The sequence below is a fragment of the Archocentrus centrarchus genome, chromosome 9 (genome assembly GCF_007364275.1).
Source record: "Archocentrus centrarchus isolate MPI-CPG fArcCen1 chromosome 9, fArcCen1, whole genome shotgun sequence".
In the NCBI taxonomy this organism is placed as follows: domain Eukaryota; kingdom Metazoa; phylum Chordata; class Actinopteri; order Cichliformes; family Cichlidae; genus Archocentrus; species Archocentrus centrarchus.
In genome coordinates, this window is record NC_044354.1 from 21,055,167 (window position 1) to 21,078,817 (window position 23,651).

Here is a 23,651-nt window from a genome sequence, read left to right on the forward strand (position 1 = left end):
TCAGTGTGGAACCTACAGCATGCAGTACTTTAACAGTGTAGCTGACATACTGTGCAGTATAGTCAGACCAGTCAGCAGGATTAACTCCATCTCTTCTGCCCTACTTCAACAGCTGTGATACAGGAATATTTCCCTCCCCAGAGACATGTCGGCAACAAGCACATACTGTATCTACTACAGGGTCTTTGCAGTGAAATCAGCCTAAATGACAATGCCTGGTATATCCAACCTCCATGTATTTGCCTTATAATTGCACAATGGGTAGTACGTTGTCCAGTAGAGCATGCAGTTTCATGCCTACTATTCACTGATGTTGTTACTTCATTATATGTTTGCAGATGTTAATCCCAACTTGTGACATGCAGGGTATTGTGTGACTGTTGTTTCCATAGGATCAGAGCTTACATAAAACTGTCTCCTGTGTTGATGTTCACCATCCATTGTTAAACCCCTCAAAAATAAACATTTTTGTAATCTCGGGAAATCCCTTTTGGAAATTGTCCCCTCACAGCAAAATTATCTGTGGAGAAAATGACTTTTCTTTTGTTTTTATTTCACTGTCACACTAATGCTCCCAATTTAAAACATAATCGACTATAATGTCACTTTAAAGAAATAGTTACTGTGTAATCAGCAAATTAAGTCTGTCATCATACCGCTGTGAATTTGTAACATGCAACACTTCTGAGCTATAGGTTTGACCATCACAGTAGAAAACAGTGAGACACAAGGCTACCTCTATGCTGCCCCCTCTATCCCTCTGACCCAAAATCTAAAAGATCTGAAATACTTTTTTTTTTCCAAGCCAATCTGTCAGTGATGCCTGTTCAGTGTCCCACTTTATGTTGGCGCAGGATACAAGTACTGTAATATATATATATATATATATATATATATACATACACACACACACATATATATCTACACCTTAATGTAGTGAATGTACAATGAATTGAAGGCCAATGTATTTTCAAAGCTGCCCAAAAGGATTGTGCAGATGTCCGTCTTCGTGCGTGAAACGGAACTGTCCACCTCCTCCAATCTTCCCCACTTCATCCTCATCCTCCCATACTGCTTAAAATCTATTTTCTATATACGAGTTGAACTGAAACTGCCAAAAAAGAAAAAAAAAAAAAAATGTATACAAAACATTGATACTTTCTGTACAACTCTCGGCCAAACAGCCATTTTAACCTACAATAAACTATTTATGGAGCACTTCCTCAGACATTGCTTCTGTTCATTTTGAGTGACTGTTGCTTTTTTTGTACTTTGTCCATTTGTAAAATTGTTTTTAAATGTTTATACTTGATTTTCAGACTGCCTTTTTTGTACATTTAAATTTATAATCAAACAGCCTATATTGATGGTGACAAATTATTGTGTGGGTGTGCATGTGCAATCTTTTATATAAAAAAAATAAATTTGATATTTTGTAATGTAATGCTTGTCTGAATTATTTTGAAATGCCAGAAATTACAAATGCAAACATTTATTTCAACAGTTTTTTTGTTTTTTTTTGGGAACCAAGTACAAAGAACTTTTAGGCAGAAATCACAAGAACCTCAAACAAAACACAAATTTGGGGCAAACAAAGACTTTTCTCCTTGACTACACAACAGCCAAGTACACATTCCTATTACACTTTCCTTGGGGCGCATTTGTGGCACTTGGACCCAAACAGATTTGAAAACTAGAACAGATCAAAACTTCTGTGAAACATACTTAACTGAATCAATACAATACAAATGTATAAGCTGAAAGAACAAAAATGATCAAATAACAGTTGTTTCAATACATTGGATCCTTAAAGGTAGAAGAGGAAGTCATCCAGTTTCACACTGGGCTCTCTGTGGAGGCTCTGACCCACAAGGAAGGCCAACTTGTGGGCGTACTGGCAGGGAGCGGGCACTCGGATGATCCCCTAAAGCACAGAAAATGAACGCAATGTCACGATCAGTGACATTTATGCATTTCCTGGGGTAAATTATACAGCTCATCAGAAAGGTAGTAATAGCTTTCACCTAACACTAGCAGCCAAATGTCTCCAGATACACATGTACAATTCATATCAGGGAAATACTTTTTTTTTTTTTTTAAAGTCTATTTGATTGAAGTTTATCAAATGTCATGATTTAATGAAGCCTCCCCACAAACATTTTGAATAATAATTTTAAAAAGAGCCTATTTCCTGTCTGTAAGAGCCAGGTTAGATGAGGACATTTTCAGTGTAGACAAATTTCTAATTTCATTACTTTCCCAGTTAAAAAGGTCACTTCAAAGCCAGTCTACCTGCCAGTTGTAGTACATGTGGCACAGCTTGTAGGTGAGCCGCTGCATGTGATCAGGCTTGAGTCCGCTGGTGTCATACACGACATTGTAGTGGGTTGGTGAGACGCTTCCACAGCGAACAGCTTGGCTCACAATGTAGAAGTCATACCTAGGAAACAAAGGTGCAACAGTACTAGTACTACCAGTAGTATTTAAATAGAGCCAAAGATTAAAACCAAAAACTATACATACCACTCTGGCCGGGTGACCTCTGAGTCGACGACGGTGCCGGGGGGAGGATTGGACACCTTGGCATTGAGGCGGGCGAAAAACCTGCTGCTTATGCGCTTCTTCACCACCACCACACTCAGCTTAGGGCTACAGCAAAAGGACAGAGGCTCTAGCAAAAACTTAATCTGAGCTTTGTTCTTCTGTTCCAGTCAATTTCACTTTACTGGCTTCACAGATTTTTTTCATTGCAATTCCCAAATCAAAGGAAATTTAATAACGTGTCATCAGTAACGCTACACTGGAAATGGAACCGCTTTTAAACATACTAATTTTGGAGATGGAAAAACTCACACGTAGTCATGCCCCATTGACCTGATGGAGTCGATGATCTGCGGAACCTCATAGCTAACCACACTGTGCAGCTGGCCATCGCCCACTCCATCTCTGTACACAATGATGCGTGCAGGCAGAGAGTTGTTGAACTTCAGGTAGTCTTTCAGGGCACCTGGAAAACAGTTACGACAGTTTTGCCAAGATCCTTAGTGTGAATATTAAAGTCGAAATCTCTGAACTGAGAAAAGAAACTTGCCAGTCAAGGCCATCTTCAGTCCATCCATGATCTCCTGGCCTTTATGCTGCAGCACACACTTTGAGTACCACCTTTATGGGAAACCATAAAAACAAGTATTGTAAGGCCAGTTTTTGCACATGTGAAAAAACACTGAACTCTGTGGGAAAACTATGGTCACAATCTGGATCAGCACTGCACTGCTCACAGTATGGATGCCCACCTCAGTTACACATACCAACCTGGTCATGGTCTGGTTGAGGCTGGCCACTAGAGCTCCAATAGATCTTTTCCCAGCAGCAGTGTCATGGTAGCAGTCGATGCCCACGATCATCAGCTGTTTGAGCTGCACAAACGTGACAATTTAACAATATAGTGTTACATCCCCATATTTGTACAAGTATTTTGAGCTGCTCCCTCATTCACAGAGGGTCACCACAGTGGGTAGCTTCACATTCGATTTGGTGATGATGATGCCCTTCCAGACACAACCCAAAAGGATCAGAGATTCATCCCCAAATTCAAACGGGGGATCTTTTGCTTGTAAGTAAAATAAGTAAACCACTACACTAATGAGCCACTATAGGCCCATCTTTATACTTCACTGTTCTTGACCCCTGTCTTAACCACTGACCAGAATCAGAAACTGTCAGACCAATGCATGGTTACTCCTGCAGCTCTACAAGTTATCTAGGTTCACATATTTAGACCAAATCTATTCTCATCTACAGTACCTGAAGGTTTAGTTCATTCAAAAGCTACTAAATTTTTTTTCCTCAACACCTCAATATTTATTTTCTTCAATGTCTAAACTATTTAGTGTGCACGGGACTTACAGGGATTTCCACGCTCCAGAGTTCTCCTCCCATCTTGCAAGCCATCTGCAGTGCAATCTTGGTAGCCACAGTCATGAGTGCCTGAGGTCGGCTGAGGGTACGGGACAACACGCACTGGCTGGGGGTGGGGCAGTCCACACAAAGGTACTTCTTAACACTGTCATACTTATCCTTCCTGTTGCTGGGGAGAACTACCACCACCTAACAAGCAAGCGCAGAAGTTTGGTACTATTTCGGTGATCCTTGTCAAAATTAAGATATTTATGACATAGATAACTATAATACACTACTCTGTAACTGAGCTGAAGTTCCTGTCAAATATGAAAGTGCAACTATGGTTGATAAACACCATTACAGAACTAAAAACACTGTCAGCTGTCACTGCAACCCCTCAGCTTCCTGGCAGTAGTCATTAGGTGGTACAAATCCTGTGAAAATATAAGCTCTAGAACACATATGTACCAGGTCTCAGTAGATCCTAATGGGGTGCATACAAGCCTTTGTGACTTAATCCACAATATCTATCCAAAAGCAAATGGCTAAGAGCGAGCCAGGAATTAGAAATGCAAAAGTCATAATAAATACTGTCACTTTCTGTGATTGACCCATTATGGTAAGAATGAAGTTATCCCAGATTTTTAGCAGACGTGTGTGGTGTTATTTTAAACATGCTAGGTCACATGGTTCTTGAGTTATTGCATTCAACGTTGAAAATTGGCCGCCCGCTCACCCAACCAGCGGGGTGACAATAATAACCCCACAACAATACCCAGGCTGAGGGGTATGTAAAAGAATCTGCTGTACTGCCAGTGTACAGTAGATTCATCACCAACCATCTGTGTTTGGGGTCCAACATTGTGCTGCAGAGCTCTAAGGAGAGACTCCTGATGATCTTCATACTGGATCCTAAAGAAAAAGATTCATGCATGATTTAAAAGAGTGCAACAATACATCAAATTTTAAGTTAAATTAAAAAAATAAATAAAAATAATCAACTCACATTATAGCTTTCACCATGTGGATTCCGAGTGGGCCTGAGACTCTGCTGAGGGTGTGCAGAAGACCGCTGGCTTCATTGCTGTTATGACGGGTGTGAAACAAGAGCCAATTACTCAGCGGGGGACAGCTGATCAGAGGTACTCCACGCATCTCTTTGGACCAGTCAGCTGCCCAGGCGTTGTACTCATACTAGGTGAGAATTCATTATGTTAATTTCTACAAGCATACAAGTGTATGCACTTAATAAACTGAGAAGAAGAAATTATACCGATCTTGGCCCCTGGTAAATCCTCTCCACTGGGAGGACTCTGCCAGTCAGACTTAGAAGTTGCTTATCAAAGCTGAGTCCCCACTTATCCAACTCAGCCTGTGCGTCAGCATTCCTGTGAAATAATTTTCAAGCTGTAAATCAAAGCCAGTGATCATACTGACAGGAAAGTTTGCCATTAACTTTTGTGCATATGATCAGATTAGCCAAGTGTGGCTGAGTTGAGGACAACTTCTGGGAAAGAATGAAGAACTTTAATCATCATGCTCAACTAAAAATATACATTGAAAACCATCTCTTCTTTTAGGTAGGCAGATTATAGATGTGATCAACTCACTGTTAACATTGTTAAAAACACTTGTGATGTTTGTCATGATGGCGCTAACAAGCAGCAACTAGTCCTTCAGTTAACAATTGCTTGCAACAGAGTTTGACGCATTTAGCCCTAAGCAGACAGTCAACAGTTTAATTCCACTACATTAATGACCTACTTCTGGATATTAGTCATAAATCTGTTGAGGCGTCCCTCCCTCTGCTCTGGGGTCAGTCTGGTGTGGGTACTCAAGTCCTTCATGATGCTGAAATCAGCCCTCATCTTATCAGTCAAGCCTGTTAAACACGATCAGTTATGTTAACATTTTATGAATGATTTCAAATGCTTTCAGATTAAAAGGAAGACCGGTACATGTGAAAAGCTCTCAACACAACAGAACAAGATTAAACCTGTAAGGTAGCACAGCTCTGGGATAAGCATGGCTGGGCCAGGAGGTGGAGCTCCAGCAACAGCCATCTTCTTCACATAGCTGATCAGCAGCACCTGGTTTCCATCACTGATATCCAGGCCATATTGCTATGAACACAAAGTTAAATATTTAAGTGTGGACTGCAGCTCAGGCCATGTGCCACTAAGGTGGTATTCAACTTTAAATGCAAATTGTTTACATTTTGCACAATCCCAATTTAAGTCTAATAATCTACTTTATTTCTCAGATTTGCTTGTGCAAATCACTGTTTGTGTATTGAAATAAAGTTTGTGTCAAATATTTCTCAGCTACACCAATACATATGCTGAGTGCATAACACTCACTCTCTTGTAGTAGTTCTTGAAGGAGATGTCTGCCTCTCCCCTCTTGAATGTGTTGTTGGGAGTGTGATCCCAAGCAATGCCATCAACCCTGTAGGTTTTGTTGTTGTACCTAAACATTGGAAATAAACACAAGTAGCAAACTGTGTATTATACAGATGTACTGTGAAACAAATGTATCTGTCAGAGTGATAACCTCTCAAGTACTAAATAATCAATGCATGACTTGGTGGCGCTTACTTGGTAAGGACTATGAGCCCAATGAGCTCTTTCTCACAGATGTCATGGAAGCGTTGATCTCCACATTGCTGCCTCAAGTTGACCATAAAGTCCAGGACCGTCTCACTGCGCAGCACCTTGTGGCTCACGTCAGTGCACATCATGATGGACGACTCGTAGTGCAAGATGGCGCTGCTATAACCTGGCCAGATGGTCAGCCTAACATAAAAGGACAGAATCTCTCTTTCACTCCATATTAATGTTTGATAAGCTGAAGAGAACGGATGGATGGGAAGCATCGCATTGCTTTGATCAACCAACACAGAAGATATTTCAGTTTGATATAGTGACCAAGGAAAGTAGCAAAATATGAAGCTACAGAAGTTCTTTAGAATAGTTAGTACATTGTTCTCTTTTGTTTTTTTGTTATTAATGAGTTTGAAAGGCTCCAGATGTAACAGAATATCACACAATTTAGGCTGTTTTTTTAAATGCCTGTAGATAACAGGGTTTATGCACCTTTTCCAGGGTCAATTTCAAGCACCTTTTAAGCACATTCAAGGTCTTCAAGATTTTACTCAATTATATCACATTTTTAATCACATTCAAAGATGGTATTATGCAATTAGTCAATTGACAGAAAACAATAACTACTGATAGTTAATTCTGGAAACTTTTTTTCTCCAGATTGTGAGCAAATCCGGTTTAAAACAGCCCTCACGTTGCTGCCACGGTCTAACGCAGCAACATGAACTATCTATCAAAGTGATCAATCTCCATAGGCTCCGCCCAAAGGTCAAAAGTCAGTTTCTTCACGGGCAAAGAATTCAGCTCTGCCCTCTTAGTTTCCTGATGAGAGCGTGAACCTGCAGCAGCGCGGGCGCGAAGCTTCTTTGTGCGCGCGGCTGCTGAGTTCTAAGCACGTCAGTTGTTGAATTTACTCATGAGGAACGAATACCTGCGCTCGCAGAAAGACATCATTTGTGCGGATTATGTTTATTCTCACGTGATTTTTTTTTAAAAAAAAAAACCTAAATTCCATACTGGTCTTATCCATAGTTGGAATTTGCAGTTTTCCAGCCAACACTCATTAAAACGGCGACAATTTGTCTCCAGGGGGAGGGGCGGGACTGACAGGCCACATGCAGACGTGCAGGCCAGGCAGAGAAATTTTCATTTAAGACTTTCAATCTCATTTTCTTTCTCCATCTCATAAGCAGATATATATATTTTTTTATTTGAAAAAAAAATTATAATTTCAAACAGTTTCAAGCACTATATCCAAAATTCAAGCACTTTTCAAACCTTGAAAACAATATTAAATTCCAAGCATTTTCAAAGATTTCCAGCACCCCAATACGAACCCTGTGATAAGCAAAAGTTGATAAACAATAATCGTCTCAAATTAAACAGTCTGTGGGAACCGGTTCAGCTGGTAAAACTACACCGTCCACAAGTGGGAAAAAATTAAGGCCTGGTGTGGGAACCTATTGTGCTGTGAATATGTAATACAAAGGGTCCATGCTTTTCTGTACTGACAAAATGAAATACAGTATATTTGTTATGCCAATACATACCATTGATATCTTTAAATTAGGCCTCAAATATTAAAAACCATGATATTTTACATTAAAAAAAATTACTGTACTTGTGCTGTGGGATGTTAAGTGGATCGCTGGGGTTGTAGTAGTTGCGTCCAATCTGCTGCATGTTGAGAATTCTCAAGATCCTGTAGAAATTAAACAGGAGACATTGAAGTTTCCAGTCATCTGAACCACTTTGGTGAGTTGTACTGATATCAAAACTTTTGTCATCACATGTGATGACTTTAACAAGGAACAAATATAACTACAAATCAGCAGCGAATCAAATCATTAAATTGGCAGATGCATTACAAATTATTGCTGTGCATCACTTTTTGAAGAAGCCCTGAACTGTGGAAGACCTACCTTCTGAATATGATATTGTAAAACTGAATGCACACTAGTGAAGAGGGTGGCAGTTCATTGGTCAGGGTGATGGTTATCTGAACCTTCTCTCCATTCTTGGTCTCGCTATAGACCACCGTCTCCTAAACAAGGGGAAATCCAGGTTTGTCCAAAGAACACAAGTGTTTTCAAATTACCAATGAAGAGCCGACAAAATTCTAAAATCAAATTCCAAGTAACATTTCTGCAAGTGGCACAGGAGTGTCAGTACCTTGCTGTGCAATCTGTGAGGCAGAAAGAGCAGAGCGCCATCAAAGCTTCGTGCTGAGCCAAGTGTTTCCTCGTGCTGGAAGAGGAGGGCAGATCTCAGGCGTCGAGACTCCATTTGTGGTTCAAAGTCCACATGGTACTGATACAAAACCCACTGAGGGCGGGACAGGATGCGAAAGAAGTTTGCAGTCAACTGGATTGCATTACCAGTTACTCCTGTGGAAGTGAACATGCAAAGAGTTTTAAAGAGTAATTTACAATCCTCCACAAAGATGATATCAAGTTACATTTGTGTGTCTTGACTTTGAATGACAGACCACATTTGGAGTCCTTCACATGCACCATCTCCTGCCTGGTGTGAACTCCTGCATCATGAAAATCCCGGCGGCGTCCACCTCTTTCTCCAAGTTTCACCTGCTGAAATCCAGCCGAAATCTGTAGAACAGCTAATGAAAAGAAATGAAGACTGTTAACAGTCGACATTCATTGATATGAATGTAAAAACAAAATGCTAACAGAGTACAGGTCTACCAATTTAGAATCTGCACATTTAGCAGTTGTAGGAATGCACAGAAAATGTTTTAACTAATCACAAGTATATAGAGTGTATTTTTTTTTCCAGTCCAACTCCCAAGTTTAAAGAACCCAGTTCCCCGTATTGTGATTAACATCTCGGTCTGCAGGTTACACTATACTGAAGACCTGTCAGTTTACATTTTTAACAGCATTTCTACATGGATTAAAAAAAAGAAAGATCATTTGACACAAATACAAATGTAGCACAGCCTTCTGTTTGAGCGTACCTTCTGCACTAAAGGGCCCTGGAGCACCTTTCTGTCTCCCTCTACCACCCAGGTCTCCTTCTGTGGAAGGAGAAGCTGATGGTGCCGGCTCTTGGACCTGGCTCTTAAAAAAGAAAAAAAAGAAAAAAAAAGGCTGGAGATGTGATGTACCGTTAAGCATGTCAATTCGCTGCAAGAACGGTAACGTCTTTGCAGACACATTTTCTCTAAGCAGAATTAGGCTTGGACAAACATTTTCCATGTCTCTTTAATAAACACGGCGTCCCTCATAGAATCTACTCAATTTGCTTCTGAATTTTGTGCAATACAGTGTCCTCACAGATATTTCATACTAGGGATGTTCCTGGCAATTAATTTCATAATTGACTAAACAAGGGAAAAAAAAAAAAAAAAAAGAGACTGACTAGCCTAAAACTAAGAAACGCTCAGATATCAAATTAAATTTTATGCTTGTTTAATGGACAATGACAAAAGCTGTCTAACCAGAGGAATCTGAAACCATTAATCGCATTCTTCTTGATCAATCACTTTAAATGCTGCTTAACTGTGCAGCACCGAACATCGCGCATTGTGAACACTGCATGTTATACTCCAAATGACAAAGGATAAAATCAATTGATATAAATATATGAAAACGCGTTACTGCAAACGATGTTCACGCATCATTGAATATGAGAAAATAACATCCAAAAAAAATTAATAAATTGCGAATTAAAAGTGTGCCGCGCATTATCTTTCTTCCTCCTATCCAGGTTGGTATCAGCAGAGCCCAGCCCTCCCTCTCGCCCAGCCTCCTCCTCCTCCAGCTTACCCCGATTCAGACTTCAGCTGCTACGACATAAGTGGCCGATGTTGTTGCTGCGTTCATACCTGTGCCGGTGCATTGTGTGTGTTAATTACCTTTCGGTTGTGTCCCGGTGTTTTGCATGCAGTTTCGGCCAACAGAAACATAAAATGCTGGCACTTTTGTCCCCTCCTGGGTCCTACATTCAGTGTTTAAGGCACAAACACATTTGTCCCACTAGTTTTTTTGCTTCTTTCTACAAACTGGAAATGCAGGGCAGGAAGGGTGTTTCTCAGGAGGTGCGCTTACATTGTGGCATTTTTCTATAATGATGTAAGGGCTGCAGCTCCATCTGGTGGCAGATGGCTGCATAACATTTAGGACAAACTTACCAGCACTGGGTTAATTAAAACCTTAATAATTAGGCTAACAATAGCTACGATTAGTCATCTTGTCGAGTAATCGCGCACATCCCCATTTTATACTGGTACAAAATAATGACATTTCAGTTAATACAGGGAAGGAGAACAAGTCCATTGTTATGGGCAATAACAACAATGAGCCCTGTGGATGACAGATGTGACATTTGCAAATGTTTAATTTATGGCAACAATGCTGCAAAAACATACTCCCTACACAGACTTTCTCTACTTTTCTTGACATTCACTTCACTTTTATTTATACAAATACCAGCTGTCGAGTTTGTTTTGTCAGGTAGACTTTAATAATGGACACCAGAGCAAAAGGAGTGACTATGCTGGTGAGTGAGATAAATTTCAAAGGGGGGAGGGGGTGACAGCGGCAGTTGTTTTGTTTTTTTTACATTACAGATAAAGAGCATTACAAATTTAAGACTGCAATGTGGACTGCCGTCTTTCAATCGGTCATGCCGTTTTAGAAACTGTAGGCACCACTTTTGCTTCTTGAATCAAGCTGCCCCCCACCCCACCGCACCCCACCCCCAAAAAAGCCTATCCATCCATCCCATTCACCAGTGGAACGATAAAAAGAAAAATCAAAGTCCCCTTCAAACAGATTCAGAGCTCTTACCGCTCCAGGTGCTGCCGTCTCCTGCCCGCGTGCTCTGCCTCTTGACCTCGCTCTTGCCCGGCCAGTCATCCTTATGGAAAAAATTGCTATGATTACCGTTTATCTTTTCACTAACAAAAACATCCAGTTGAAAAAATCTGATACCCTCGCAGACACACTGACATCCGCCATCTTTGGGTCAAATTGCAAGGTTAAACCCGATGCTAGCTAACCACCACATGTTAGCAAAAATCCCCCCAAAAAAATCTAACAAAAACCTCTCACAGTTAAAGAGTGATATTTTTGTTAGCACATTAATTGCACGCGTTACCCAAGACCTCTAACTTTACATTGTAGTTCGTTTGTTTTTTCAAATATACCCCCACCTGTTGTTAGCTAATTAACGATTAACCATGAGCTGAAGGTCTGTGAGAATTTATATTAAACCTGACATTGAGAGTCACTCACAACATTTTAATGTGGTTATCAACACATGCTGGGTAATATTTCCTAAGAATACTCACCTTTGGAGATTTTTCTCTTAATACTATCCACAAAAGCCGTAGCAGGTTCATTGGACAAATGGGACAAAAAAAAAAGGCGCAATTTTCTTATAGGTGGCTTAACCGACCAAATTAATACGCTAGTGAGTTCCGTTGCCTGTCTCCAAACACATCTTCAGATTAAATGATGTATCATTGTATATTATAAATACATATCCTCAAAATAAATCCGACCACGACGGTATTTAAGTGTTGCTGGAAAAATAAATGTCCAAAAAAACCTCTGAACTATATTTTTAAGCGGAGTGATCTGTTTAACCTTATACTGTTGTGTGTCCATTTTTTTACAGTGTGATTTCAATTTTGGCCACTAGATGTCAGCAAAGTTGCAGAGTAGATTTAGGCTCTGGCTGCCTACTAACATAATTCACCCAGACTCTGATGGGGGCCTCAAAGGTTGCTAGTTTATGAATCGCCAGTATACAGCTAAACTGACCTTTCACCCCACAGCTCACTAAGAGGAAAAATTTTTCCAAAACGTCAGCTTTTACAAGGATAACTTAGAGTTTGTGAACACTGTGAGATATGATCTGTGAGAAATGTTCAATGTTCTTCTAGTGAGCAGCCAACTCAGTGAAGGTGAAGAAAAAAGAGCAGGTGATACTGGCATGAATAGTGCCTGAACTTTTCATGATTAAATAGAAGAGGGAATTTTCTAAGACAGGGGTGTCAAACTCAATCATATGAAGAGCCAAAATTCAAGACACAGTCTGAGTTATTCAGCAATATGATTTGAGTGGTCAGAATACAGCAACTTTTCCTCAACACATTAAATAAAATATAAAATTATATTTTTATTCAAAAATGACATCCGGAAAAATGAGAATATTTCAAGCTGATGAAAATTTGCTAATTCAGGTAAAAATTGTGATGTCAATTTTTAATATGCGGAAAAACGCTGCATAAACTGCGCAGTGCGTCCAGTTTATCAGCAAAAAGTGCAGCTGCAAACACAGCGGTGGAGACCTGCTCTGATTTCCATCCCTGCAGCTGCAGGGACAAAGGTGCCGCCATTTGCGACTTTTTACTGTAATAAAGCCTAAATTGGATGTGAAGCGCAATTTCTCAGCTTTCAGAAACTGTTTGTCAGAAAGGACAAACGGTGCGGAATTACGGTGAAACACTCAGCGTTAAACAGCTATTCACGCCAGGTATAGGGCACGTAACGGGTGCGTCAGTTACGATCGCCGGCACTGTCTGTGTTATGGTGCTAATGACGCGCTGTGTCTTCGGGACTTTGCTGCGCAGCGTTTCCTGGTGTGAGGCAGTGATGCACTGTCAGCTCACCTGTGCAGGTCTCCCTCTGCACCTTCTCCCATAACTGTCCCACCAATCTGCACATCGCAGGCGGGGAAAAGAGCAACAAGTCAGTTTGACGCATTCCACAGTTTGATTTCTGACTATATGAATCCTTCAACAAGCTGGTTAATCTTTTCTTTCATCCAGTTTGAGTTAAATAAACCTACAAAGCTGATGCTCCAGACCTCAAACTAACCTAATGCAATGCTGCTTTTGACCCACAAAATAATTTTAAGATCTGCTTGTCCGAAAAGAAGATGTTTGTAATCATATATTAGCCATCTGGCATGATCAATTTGCATTAAGTACCAAAATGTGACACTAAAACACAGGACTGAGTGATGCTAAAAATGAGCTTCTGCATGTGTGTGTAGAGATTCACTTAAACATCACAAGTGATTTATGCTGAATGATTTTGTTAAGAAACAACTGGCAAAGCTCATGTAATGAGACATTAAAGCCATTTGTCATATTAAAATCCTGGACGTTTCTAAGTGACCCCAAAGATTTGAGCAGTAGTGTGTATTGTATGCATGTATGTGATGAGGATTTTGTTTCAAAGATCAGAATTTTTGAACTCTGTCTTTCAAGAAAACTTGAGTTGAACCGTTTGAAGGCTGATAGCAAAATGTCCCTAACAAGTCCACTTTATTGCATGCTCATTTTCTGTGATTAGTGGTGCATAGGTGTTTAAGAAGTCCACGTTGTTGATGCTTATTAATCTGTCATGCTTATGAGTGGCTCATGGTTGCTTAAACCTCAGAGGCAGAGCATCATTTAATCCTGCCAGCTGCCTCTCTTGGCAGCATTTCCAGGATGACCGACTCCACTTCCTCTGCAGGAAGACAGCTCATAACTTTTTAACAGTCTCTCCCTGTACTGATGCTCCTGTATCATGTGCTGTAATTAATAATCACACTCTAAGTGCAATCTACACCACAGCTCAAAAGTTTTAAGTCAGTTAGAAAGGTTTGGTTTTCTGAATGAAATTTGGTTTTATGTTGAGTAACACTAAACCAACCAGAAATGTAAAGAAATGTAAATGCTTCATTGTGACACTGACCCTAAATTCTGAATAACTTTGAATGGAATATCTACTAATATCCAGATTTTGAGAGCAGTTTTAATCAAGCTCTCCTGTGTTCCAGCGGTACATTGTGGTACCTAATGCAAGTTTTTCCTGTTAAAGTCCAGCTTATCAGTCAGAAAACCTTTTTCCAACACATTAGCACAGACCAACACAACCATAGTGATCAAAGAAACAATACATTTGCACATTAGTGTGTGGATCATTAATTAAACCCAGGAAGCTCAAACTCCAGACCCCAAACAAAGTTTATACAATGCTGCTTTTGATCAGCACAGTTGTGTTCAGTTGTGGTAATATACTTGCAGCTAACCAGGGCTCACCTACTTTGACCTGCACTGGTTCCAGGAGCCTGACTACCTATTGATTGATTTTCAGTGGTGTGGAGGCATGTGATAGATTCACTGAGCCTGTGCTCCAAAGCTACGAAGAAACCAAATTTCTTAACAGTACCATTAGAATAGAATAGAATAGAATAGAATAGAATGCCTTTATTGTCATTATACAGGATGTACAATGAGATTGGAGGGCCACTCCTGTTCAGTGCCATGTAACAGAAAGTCAAACTCTCTAAATGGAAATAAAAATATTATAAAAATATTATAGTCTAGTATAATCAAGAAATATACAGAAAATAAACAATGTGTAAAATATACAAAAAATAGAATGTATAAAAATATATACATACATACCTACATTGGCACTAAAGGAGGCCAAGGGTTTCTAAATATTTGACACAGCCAGCAGAAGGAAAGAAGGAAGAAACCCTCCTCCAGTTTTATTAGTACAGACCAAAACTATCGTGCTGTTAAGAAAACAATAAATTTTGCCACATTACTGTGTGGATCATCCCATTTTGTCTTTGTAATCTGATTAGAAGAAGTTTGCACTTTTGTGTAAAGGGCATGACACACCCAGTTGTAGAAAACATTGAGTTTTTATCAGTTTGACACATTCCACAGTTTGATTTCTGACTATATGAATCCTTCAACAAGTTTTTGAATTGTTTCTTTCATCCAGTTTGAGTTAAGTAAACCTACAAAGCTGATGCTCCAGACCTCAAACTAACCTAATGCAATGCTGCTTTTGACCCACAAAATAGTTTTGAGCTCTGCTTGTTGGTAAGAAGATGTTTGTAATCATATATTAGCCATCTGGCATGATCAATTTGCATTAAGTACCACAATGTGACACTAAAACACAGGACTGAGTGATGCTAAAAATGGGCTTCTGCATGTGTGTGTAGAGATTCACTTAAACATCACAAGTGATTTATGCTGAATGAGTTTGTTAAGAAATACCTGTGAAAAGATTACTGGCAAAGCTCATGTAATGAGACATTAAAGCCAATTTCCTATTAAAATCCTGGACTTTTCTAACTGACCCCAAAATTTTGAGTAGTAGTGTGTATTGTATGCATGTATGTGATGAGGATTGTGTTTCAAAGATCAGAATTTTTGAACTCTGTCTTTCAAAAAAACTTGAGTTGAACTGTTTGAAGGCTGATAGCAAACTGTCCCTAACAAGTTCACTTTATTGCATGCTCATTTTCTGTGATTAGTGGTGCACAGGTGTTTAAAGCTTATGTTTTAAAATCAGAGCTTGGATCTGTATGTGAAGTTGATGATTTTCATATTGTGAAACATCCTGCAAAACAAACTGAGGTAGACTAACTTTGTGTTATTCAAAATGCTGCAGTTTAGTGCACTATAAACGGGTTAGTTTGGTGTACTGTGGTGAATTTAGAGTAAAGCTCTGTGTTGGACTGGTGCACAGCAGCACTGGTGTTTGTGCTCCTTGTTAGGTTGCATCAAGTGTAGCAGAGATTAATTTGAATTTAAGTTGATGCTTAGATTCATTCACTGAATTCAACCTTTATGCCAACTGCATACTGTCAGTATAAAGATGGTATAAACAGTTTACAGTCAGTGTAGGGGATGGAAATGAGCTATGATAACTCGTTAAATACTGGGTTAATCCCACTGTAACCCCTTTCTGTGCTCATTTTCCTGTTCAGGTGGAGTCACCCTCTACAATGTAGGTAACAGCAAATAGAGTTTGTTAAAAAATTCTCTCTTTTTCCCTACTCATGTTCAAGCTGAGTACATTCATTAGGATAAGCATTTAGATTGAAATAAAGTTTGTATTCTCATGCAATAATATTGTTTTATTATTATATTATTATTATAGCACAAGGTTCAGTTAGTTTTGCACAAAAATAACTGGTAGAAACATCCTCCAAAGAGCTACTTTTACTTTCTTACTTTGAGTACATTTTAGAGCCTGTACTTTGCACTTTTACTTGAGTAAAGAACTTCAATCAGTTCTTTAACTTTTACTGGAGTATTTTTTAACACAAGTATCTGTACTTTTGACACCTCTGTCCATTTCTAGGTGATGTTATAAAGTACAATAGTGCAGGCCCTACTTTTGATGGGTGCAAATGTACACATCTTTACTACACGCTTTTTTTGGTCATTCGTGCTTGACCCAGGGGGTTTTTCAAGTGAGAGGAATTTTGTGTTGTGCAGAAATGTGTCAAATCAGTGCATGTAACATGATAACACATAATTATTAATGAAGACGTTTGAAAACATGCTCTACTGTTCATTAACTTAGTGAACAGCTAATGCTGATGAGCCTGTTGATTGTATTTTATCAAAAAAACAAGTAGGAAAAATATCAAAACCATAGAGTCATAAAGGAAGACATGTGACAAGATTTTTTTTGAGTATTTTATGTGTATTGGAACAGCCATGCAGGAACACAAAATGTTTCCTCCATCAGATGTTTGGGTTGATAATCTTGCCCATGAAAAGAATGTTTTCTGTGTTGCGCTCAGTGATCATGACCATAAATGGACGGTCAAACTTCAAGACCGGGATGTAGTGGTAGGACAGGAGCATGATACCAATGCCTGTGGCAGCTGCTGCTGTGGCTCCAGCTTCATCAACATCCAGGGTGGCTTGGTGTACAACCTACAGCATAATGGAGTGAGAGAAGGGTGAGAGAATAGAATAAAAGGGGGAAGTGTGTGTTTAATGATGCAACCTTTCTGTTCTTACCTCTGAGACTGCCAGTTGATGACCCTCTGAAATGCCAGTCAAATTTGCACGACCACTAAACATGTCTGCCATTCCCATTTCAGTCAGCACATTGTTCAGTTTGTAGGAAGTCTTGATGGAGAACTTTGGGACATATATTTTGTATTTCCTAAAAATTGTGAAAGAGATCAGTAGGTTTGATATTCATCTGGCAAGCATATTCAGTGCTGTGAAATAGTATTTGCCCCCTTCCTGATTTCTTAGTTTTTGCATATTTCTCATCAAAAATGTTTTAATATTAGACACAGATAACCCAAGTAAATACAAAATGCAGTGTTTAAATGCTGATTTCATTTATTCAAGGAAAAAGCTACCCAAACCTACCAAGTAAAAAAGTAATTGCCCCCTCTTGTTAAATGATGAATTAACTGTGATTAATCACATTTTTTTTTTTTGGAAAGATTGCCCTACTTACATCCAGGTCTGATTACTGCCAGACCTGCTGAATCAAGAAATCACTTAAATAGAACCTGTCTAACAAAATTAATTTGGCTCAAAGATCTAAAAAGCAACACATCATGCCACAGATCTAACGGAAGAGTTGAGAAACAAAGTCACTGACAACTATCAGTTTGATAAGGGTTCCAAAGCCATTTCTAAGGTTTTGGAACTCCAATGAACCATGGTGAGAGCCATTATTAAGAAAACTTGGAACAGTGGTGAACCTTCCCAGGAGTGGCCGGCTTACCAAAATTATTTCAAGCGTGCACTGAAGACTCATCCAGGAGGTCTCAAAAGAGCCCAGAACAACCTGCAGGCCTCACTTGTCACAGTCAAGTTCAGAGTTCATGATTCAATAATAGGAAAAAGACTGGGCAAAAATGGCATCCGTGACAGAGTTTCAAGGAGAAAATCACTGCTGACCAAAGAGAACAAAAAGGCTTGTCTCAGCTTTTGGGAAAATATTCTGTGGAGACAAAATTTAAACTTTCTGGAAGGTTTGAGTTCTGTTACCTCTGGCATAGAACCATAAAAAGAACATTACCGCAACAGTCAAACATGGTGGTGGTAGTGTGGTGGTCTGGGGCTGCTTTGCTGCTTCAGGACCTGGACGACTTGCTGTAACTGATGAAGCCATGAATTCTGCTCTCTACCAGATAATCCTGAAGGAGAACATCTGGCCATCAGTTCATGCCCTGAAGCTCAACTCACTCAGGTTATGCGCAGCACAATGATCCAAAACATACCACAAAGTTCACCTTTAAATGGCTCAGAAACAAAAGCAATATGAAGGTTTTGGGCTGACCTAGTCAAAGTCTGGACTTAAATCTGATTAAGATGCTTTGGCATGACCTTAAACAGGCCATTCATGCTCGAAAAGTCTCCAGTGTGGATGAATGAAAACACTTCTGCAAAGAAGAGTCAGCCAAAATTCCTCCACAGTGATATGACTCAATGCCATTTATAACAAATGCTTGATTGCAGTTGTTGCTGCCAAGGGTGGCACAACCAGTTATTAGGTTTGGGGGGGGGGGGGGGGGGGGGGGGGGCAAGTAACTTTGGATAGTCATTGTTTAAAAACTGCATTTTATAATTACTCTGGTTATCTTTAATTTTAAAATTTGTTATGTGCAAAAAACTAAGAAATCAAGAAGGTGCAGCTACTTTTTCACAGCACTGCATAGCATCTAAACCAAGAAATTGAGCATGATTTGAAATTCTACCCAACCTGGACTTCCTCCATTTCAGCCATTTGGTGACATGACCTGGGCTTATGGCATTCTCCAGCCTTGCCATATCATCAGGCAACATCAGCATCATGGAGTGGGTGCCGTTGAAGGGGAGGTGGAGGACTGATGTGTTGATGGCCTGGTCATAATAAACATCAACATCCTCTTCCATATACATCATCTGGACTGGAACCTGGAAAATTGACAATTAATTGGAAAAGAGTTTGAAGGAGGCACAATGATGCGTAATTGTTGTAACTTATTTCTGTTCTGTTTGTTTAGAGCTGTTTGAACCTTAGCATTAGGTGCATGGAAATGGTCTTCCCTGGTGCTTTCAGGATCAAATGGAGTCTCCCACCTTCCTGTTTTATGGTGATGAGCAGAAATAAAGCACACCTTACAGCTGACACATCAATCTTAAACCTCAGAATAAATGAATCTCATCTCATGTGATCTCTTACCTTTAAAGTATATGTAACTGATGAGGTACATGACTGTATTCTCATCCAGGCTTTCAACCAGCTTGTCAATCTTCCCGTTGGTCTTGGTCTCCACATACTTATTGATGGTATCGGCACTCTCTGTGGTTTGGGTGAAATCAACATTGAACCCTTCTGCAAAATAGGACTGCTTCAAGACCTCCAGGAACTCAGGCTGCGGCTTGAAGCGGTTATCCACAAACACGGCTGTCCCTTCACTGGTATCGTCGCTCTTTGCAGTTTGAAGGAGCGTACGGAAGGACTGATCTACATCTGTTTGCGTGAGCTGGGAACTGTTGAAACCCAGACCACTGAAAAGCTGCCGGTGGGTCTCCCCCCGGGCTCCTACGGACAAGGCAGCCAAGGCAGTAGAAACACTAACCGGTGAGAAGAAGATGTTTTTGCTTTGAAGGTCAGCATGAGCCGCTAACTTTCTGTACAGATGGAAGGCAAACTCTTTGTTTGCTGCGGTCACCTGTGAGAGGCTGGAATCTGTGTCTTGGGCTTCGTTGGCATAGCCCAGATGGTGATGGCCTCTCCCCACGCAGAACACTGCTGATAAGATCCAGATAGCCAAGGCTGCATGCATCATGGTCAACTGAGACAAAAGTTCAAAAGTGACTGTTCGTTTGCATTATGCAATGTTTGCTGTTGCATTCAGTCATCCAAAAAGTTACAAATAATTAGTTCTTTGAAGGGCCTGGAAACTGTTTTATTCATTCATACTGTGAGATGAGTTTGTGACTAACACTGCATTGGTACATTTTTTGCTTAATTCACGTAGAAATTTCTGTTTCTTTCTCTTCTCACCGGTTTGAACTGGAGGGGCCTGAGTTACGCACTGATGTTAGATACTTGTGTGCACCCATCAGAATATAGTTACATTAAAATCTGAAATGATCGTTTGGTGTTTTGCTTACAGTGAATCAAATTTAATGAAATTGCTTTATGTATTTCATGAAACAGAATTTTAAAGCCCATTTAAATTGCTGGATAAGTAATCAAAACTATTCAGTGGTGTTAAAGAAACTCTTTAAAAAGCAAATCAAATCAAAATTACAATTTACAGATGTTACATTTTAAATATAACTGTGTGCATCTGATGGTGGAACAGCTAAACATGCTATTAAAACAAAAGAATAATACTTACTTTCCTCTGGCTGGAGCTCACTGTATGTATTATCAACCACAGCGAGAAAAGCTGCACAGAGGAAGACCTCTTACTTATAAGAGTGATCAGACTGAACTTTGACTTTGTTTGCTCTCTGTCCCAGAGACAGCACTGATGTTAAATACTTGTGTGCTCCCATCAGAATTTACTTACAATAAAATCGGAATCTGTTGTTTTGGTGTTTTGGTTGCAGTGAATTAAAACTGATTAAATCGCTTTATGTACTTCATGAAACAGAATTTTAAAGCCCATTTAAATTGCTGGGTAAGTAGTCAAAACTATTCAGTGTAATTAAGAAATGCTTAAAAATAATCAAAATTACAATTTAGAGATTTTATACTTTAAATATAACTGTGTGCATCTGATGACGGAACAGTTAAATATGCTATTAAAACAAAAGCACTTACCTTCTTCTGGCTGGAGCTCACTGTATGAATTATCAACCACAGAGAGAAAAGTTGCACAGAGGAAGACCTCTTACTTATAAGAATGATCAGACTGAACTTTGACTTTATTTGTTCTCTGTCCCAGCCTCTGTATTTGTTCTGTGCAATGATTCCTCTGCAATTATGGCATCAAACACAGTTTACACAAGACACACAGAAAAGCCACTGTTTGTTAATGCGGAGGTGCAAGAACTGCTGTAGTTGATTGCCACCAGTTGTGTAATACTGCACTGTACAGTAGGAAGTGAAAATGTATAGCGACTCAACGTTGATATTAAGAAATAAGAGCGCTTCTACTCATGTCAGTGGGAAAGTTTTATCTGTTGTGTAATGAAACACTAAAAGGTGTTTAAAAAGATCATTTCTTTATTTATAATGAATGGCACAAAGAAAATAAGAAATAAAAATCCACAACAGCTATTGGCCAAGTTGCTGTTTTAAACACTGGCATTGATATCAGCCCAGTATCAAAAACATTTCATATTTGACTGTCTAAGAGGCGCTGTGGAACTACAGTACTGCGCAAAGGTCTCGAGCCACCCCTCGGTTTTTTATATCTTGTTTGGGAAATAGTAAAATGATAATTGATAGGTGCACAAACATACGTGGAAATACAGCATATGAGGCAAAAAGTTTGTACAATTCTAATGAGCTTAAAAGTCAATATTTGGTTTGACCACCTTTATTCTTCAGCACAGCCTGAACTCTCTGAGGCAGCTTTGGTGTAATTTATTTAAGTAGTCTTCAGGAGTAGTTTTGAAGGCTTCTTGAAGGACATTCAAAGCTCTTCTTTGGATGTTGGCTACCTTTTGTCCCATTTTCTGTCAAGATGATCCCACGCTGCTTCAATAATGTTGAGGTCTGGGCTTTGTGTGTTCCATTGTGTGTTTTTCTATCCAGGTATGCTTTTACTGTACTGGCAGTGTGCTTGGGATCAGTGTCATGCTGAAAAAGGAAGTCACTGCTAATTAGATGCTTTCCAGATGGTATTGCATGATGGATCAAAATCTGACACTACTTTTCTGTGTTTGCATTTCAATCAATCTTATAATCAATGTTATAATCAATAATCAATGTTATAATTTTATATAATCTGCCACAAGCACAGTTGTATTATTGTATCAATTTATAGTTTTTAAGATTAAACTAACTGCAGTTTAACCATGCGGCGGTACGTAGCAGTAATGTGCTTCGTGAAGTCTGCTCAGCACTGCTGGTGAAGTCGCTGCTCTGTGTCTTCCTGTCAGGATCCGTGTCCAGGAGAAGGTCAAAGGTGCTGAGCAGCAGTTTCGGAGCTTCCCACAGCACCACTGGGATCTGCTGCCTGGCATTTTTTCCAACCTAGCCTGAATCAGCCAGTGGGCCAACCACAACCAGAAGGTACTGCAGGCCATCGGTTTTTTTGTTTTGTTTTGTTTTTTTTCTCTTCAGCTCCTCAGCGGAGACGGTCACACTTTTCTTCTCTCCCCAGCCCTTCCTTTTTCCCCTGCTTTGCTGCTTTAGAGCATCTCTTCACACAACTTCCGAACTGGAATTTATAATTATGGATCTGGTCAGCTGGTCTCTCAACGCCATTGTTTTGATCAAATTTTCACCATGAGGAGATTGGGGGAAGGAGAACCCTATTCTCTCTTATTAACTGACATTCTAGCTGGCTACGTTATGGATTCCTGTGTGGTGTGGAAGATGACGTGCCTGGCCGTATTGTCAGTGGAGGACACACACATTCGGCTTATTGACACTGGGATATCTCCATATTGGACTGGGAGATACCTGGCTTGTCGTTGCAATTAAGGAAGTCTAGGCAGCTGTCTGGCCTTGGTAAGGCTGCTTATGACGGGAATGCAGGAAGGTACAGACTCAACTCAGACTCTGTATATCTGGAGCTGATTGGAGGGGTAAGATCTTGGAGATGTATGTATCTGTCTCTCATACAAAGTATGAGATGATTTTTTTTCCTCACTCATCCCTATATGATTTCACTATTGTTTCTGTCTTTTTAATGGCAGCACCTCCAGAAGGGGGCAGCATGGCTACAGTTCACCTATCTCCCCATGTTTGTTCTGTTTGTCTTCTTGGATGGGTGGTCTGTTAACTGTAATTTCCCCATTGTGGGATCAGTAAAGTATCATCATCATCATCATCATCATCATCATCATCATCATCATCATCATCATCATCATCATCACAGTAGTCTCCACATGTTTGAGAACATGGAGTATGGAGAGAGGCTACGGTTTAAATCAGCTACAGAAACTTTACTCAGAGATTCAGAGCTGCATATTTGTAAGTGAGGGCAGTTTTGAAGGAGATGATCAGTGTCCTGTGAATGGCATACCTGTGGAGGTGTGAAAATATCTTGGAGAGAGTGGCAGTGGACTTTTTAAAGTTCATAAAAGTAAAAAAAAAAAAAAAATCTCAGAGAAAGGATCAGATGATGCAAGACCCTAAAAGTAAAAAAGCAAGAAGCATTCATGAGATGACACATCATCCTAATATTAAAGAGTATGCTTTAACGGACCCATGAAAGCTGTTAGATAGG

General features: G+C 39.7%; 3 protein-coding genes across 4 annotated transcripts in view; all 3 read right to left on the reverse strand.

The window, feature by feature from the left end:
- The window catches only part of LOC115785478 (piwi-like protein 1), a 49,277-nt gene extending 37,356 nt beyond the window's left edge, over positions 1–11,921 (reverse strand). The window contains exon 1 of the mRNA XM_030737145.1: positions 11,815–11,921. The gene's annotated coding sequence lies outside the window, so the exon portion shown is untranslated. The remainder of the gene's footprint in view (positions 1–11,814) is intronic.
- On the reverse strand, positions 1,477–11,901 carry LOC115785477 (piwi-like protein 1). The gene is made up of 21 exons (XM_030737142.1): positions 11,815–11,901; positions 11,312–11,381; positions 9,478–9,580; positions 8,992–9,120; positions 8,676–8,890; positions 8,426–8,547; positions 8,125–8,205; positions 6,498–6,695; positions 6,261–6,369; positions 5,897–6,023; positions 5,665–5,782; positions 5,174–5,288; positions 4,907–5,094; positions 4,740–4,812; positions 3,907–4,107; positions 3,313–3,416; positions 3,092–3,162; positions 2,854–3,007; positions 2,524–2,649; positions 2,293–2,440; positions 1,477–1,924 (listed from the first exon to the last, which is right to left on the reverse strand). Exons 2-21 carry the CDS (start codon positions 11,378–11,380, stop codon positions 1,808–1,810), a joined length of 2,568 nt encoding a protein of 855 aa, XP_030593002.1. The 5' UTR covers position 11,381; positions 11,815–11,901; the 3' UTR covers positions 1,477–1,807.
- Positions 11,922–16,960: 5,039 nt separating the features above from the next.
- Positions 16,961–21,193, reverse strand: LOC115785834 (hibernation-specific plasma protein HP-55-like). 2 transcript variants are annotated; one of them, XM_030737734.1, is made up of 6 exons: positions 21,071–21,193; positions 19,475–20,090; positions 19,308–19,375; positions 19,013–19,206; positions 17,305–17,452; positions 16,961–17,217 (listed from the first exon to the last, which is right to left on the reverse strand). In XM_030737734.1, the coding sequence occupies exons 2-6, from the start codon at positions 20,082–20,084 to the stop codon at positions 17,023–17,025; spliced, it is 1,215 nt and encodes a 404-aa protein (XP_030593594.1). In that variant the 5' UTR covers positions 20,085–20,090; positions 21,071–21,193; the 3' UTR covers positions 16,961–17,022. The 2 variants fall into 2 exon arrangements, with proteins under 2 accessions (XP_030593594.1, XP_030593595.1); XM_030737735.1 differs by lacking the exon at positions 21,071–21,193 and adding an exon at positions 20,643–20,770.
- Positions 21,194–23,651: the final 2,458 nt, after the last annotated feature.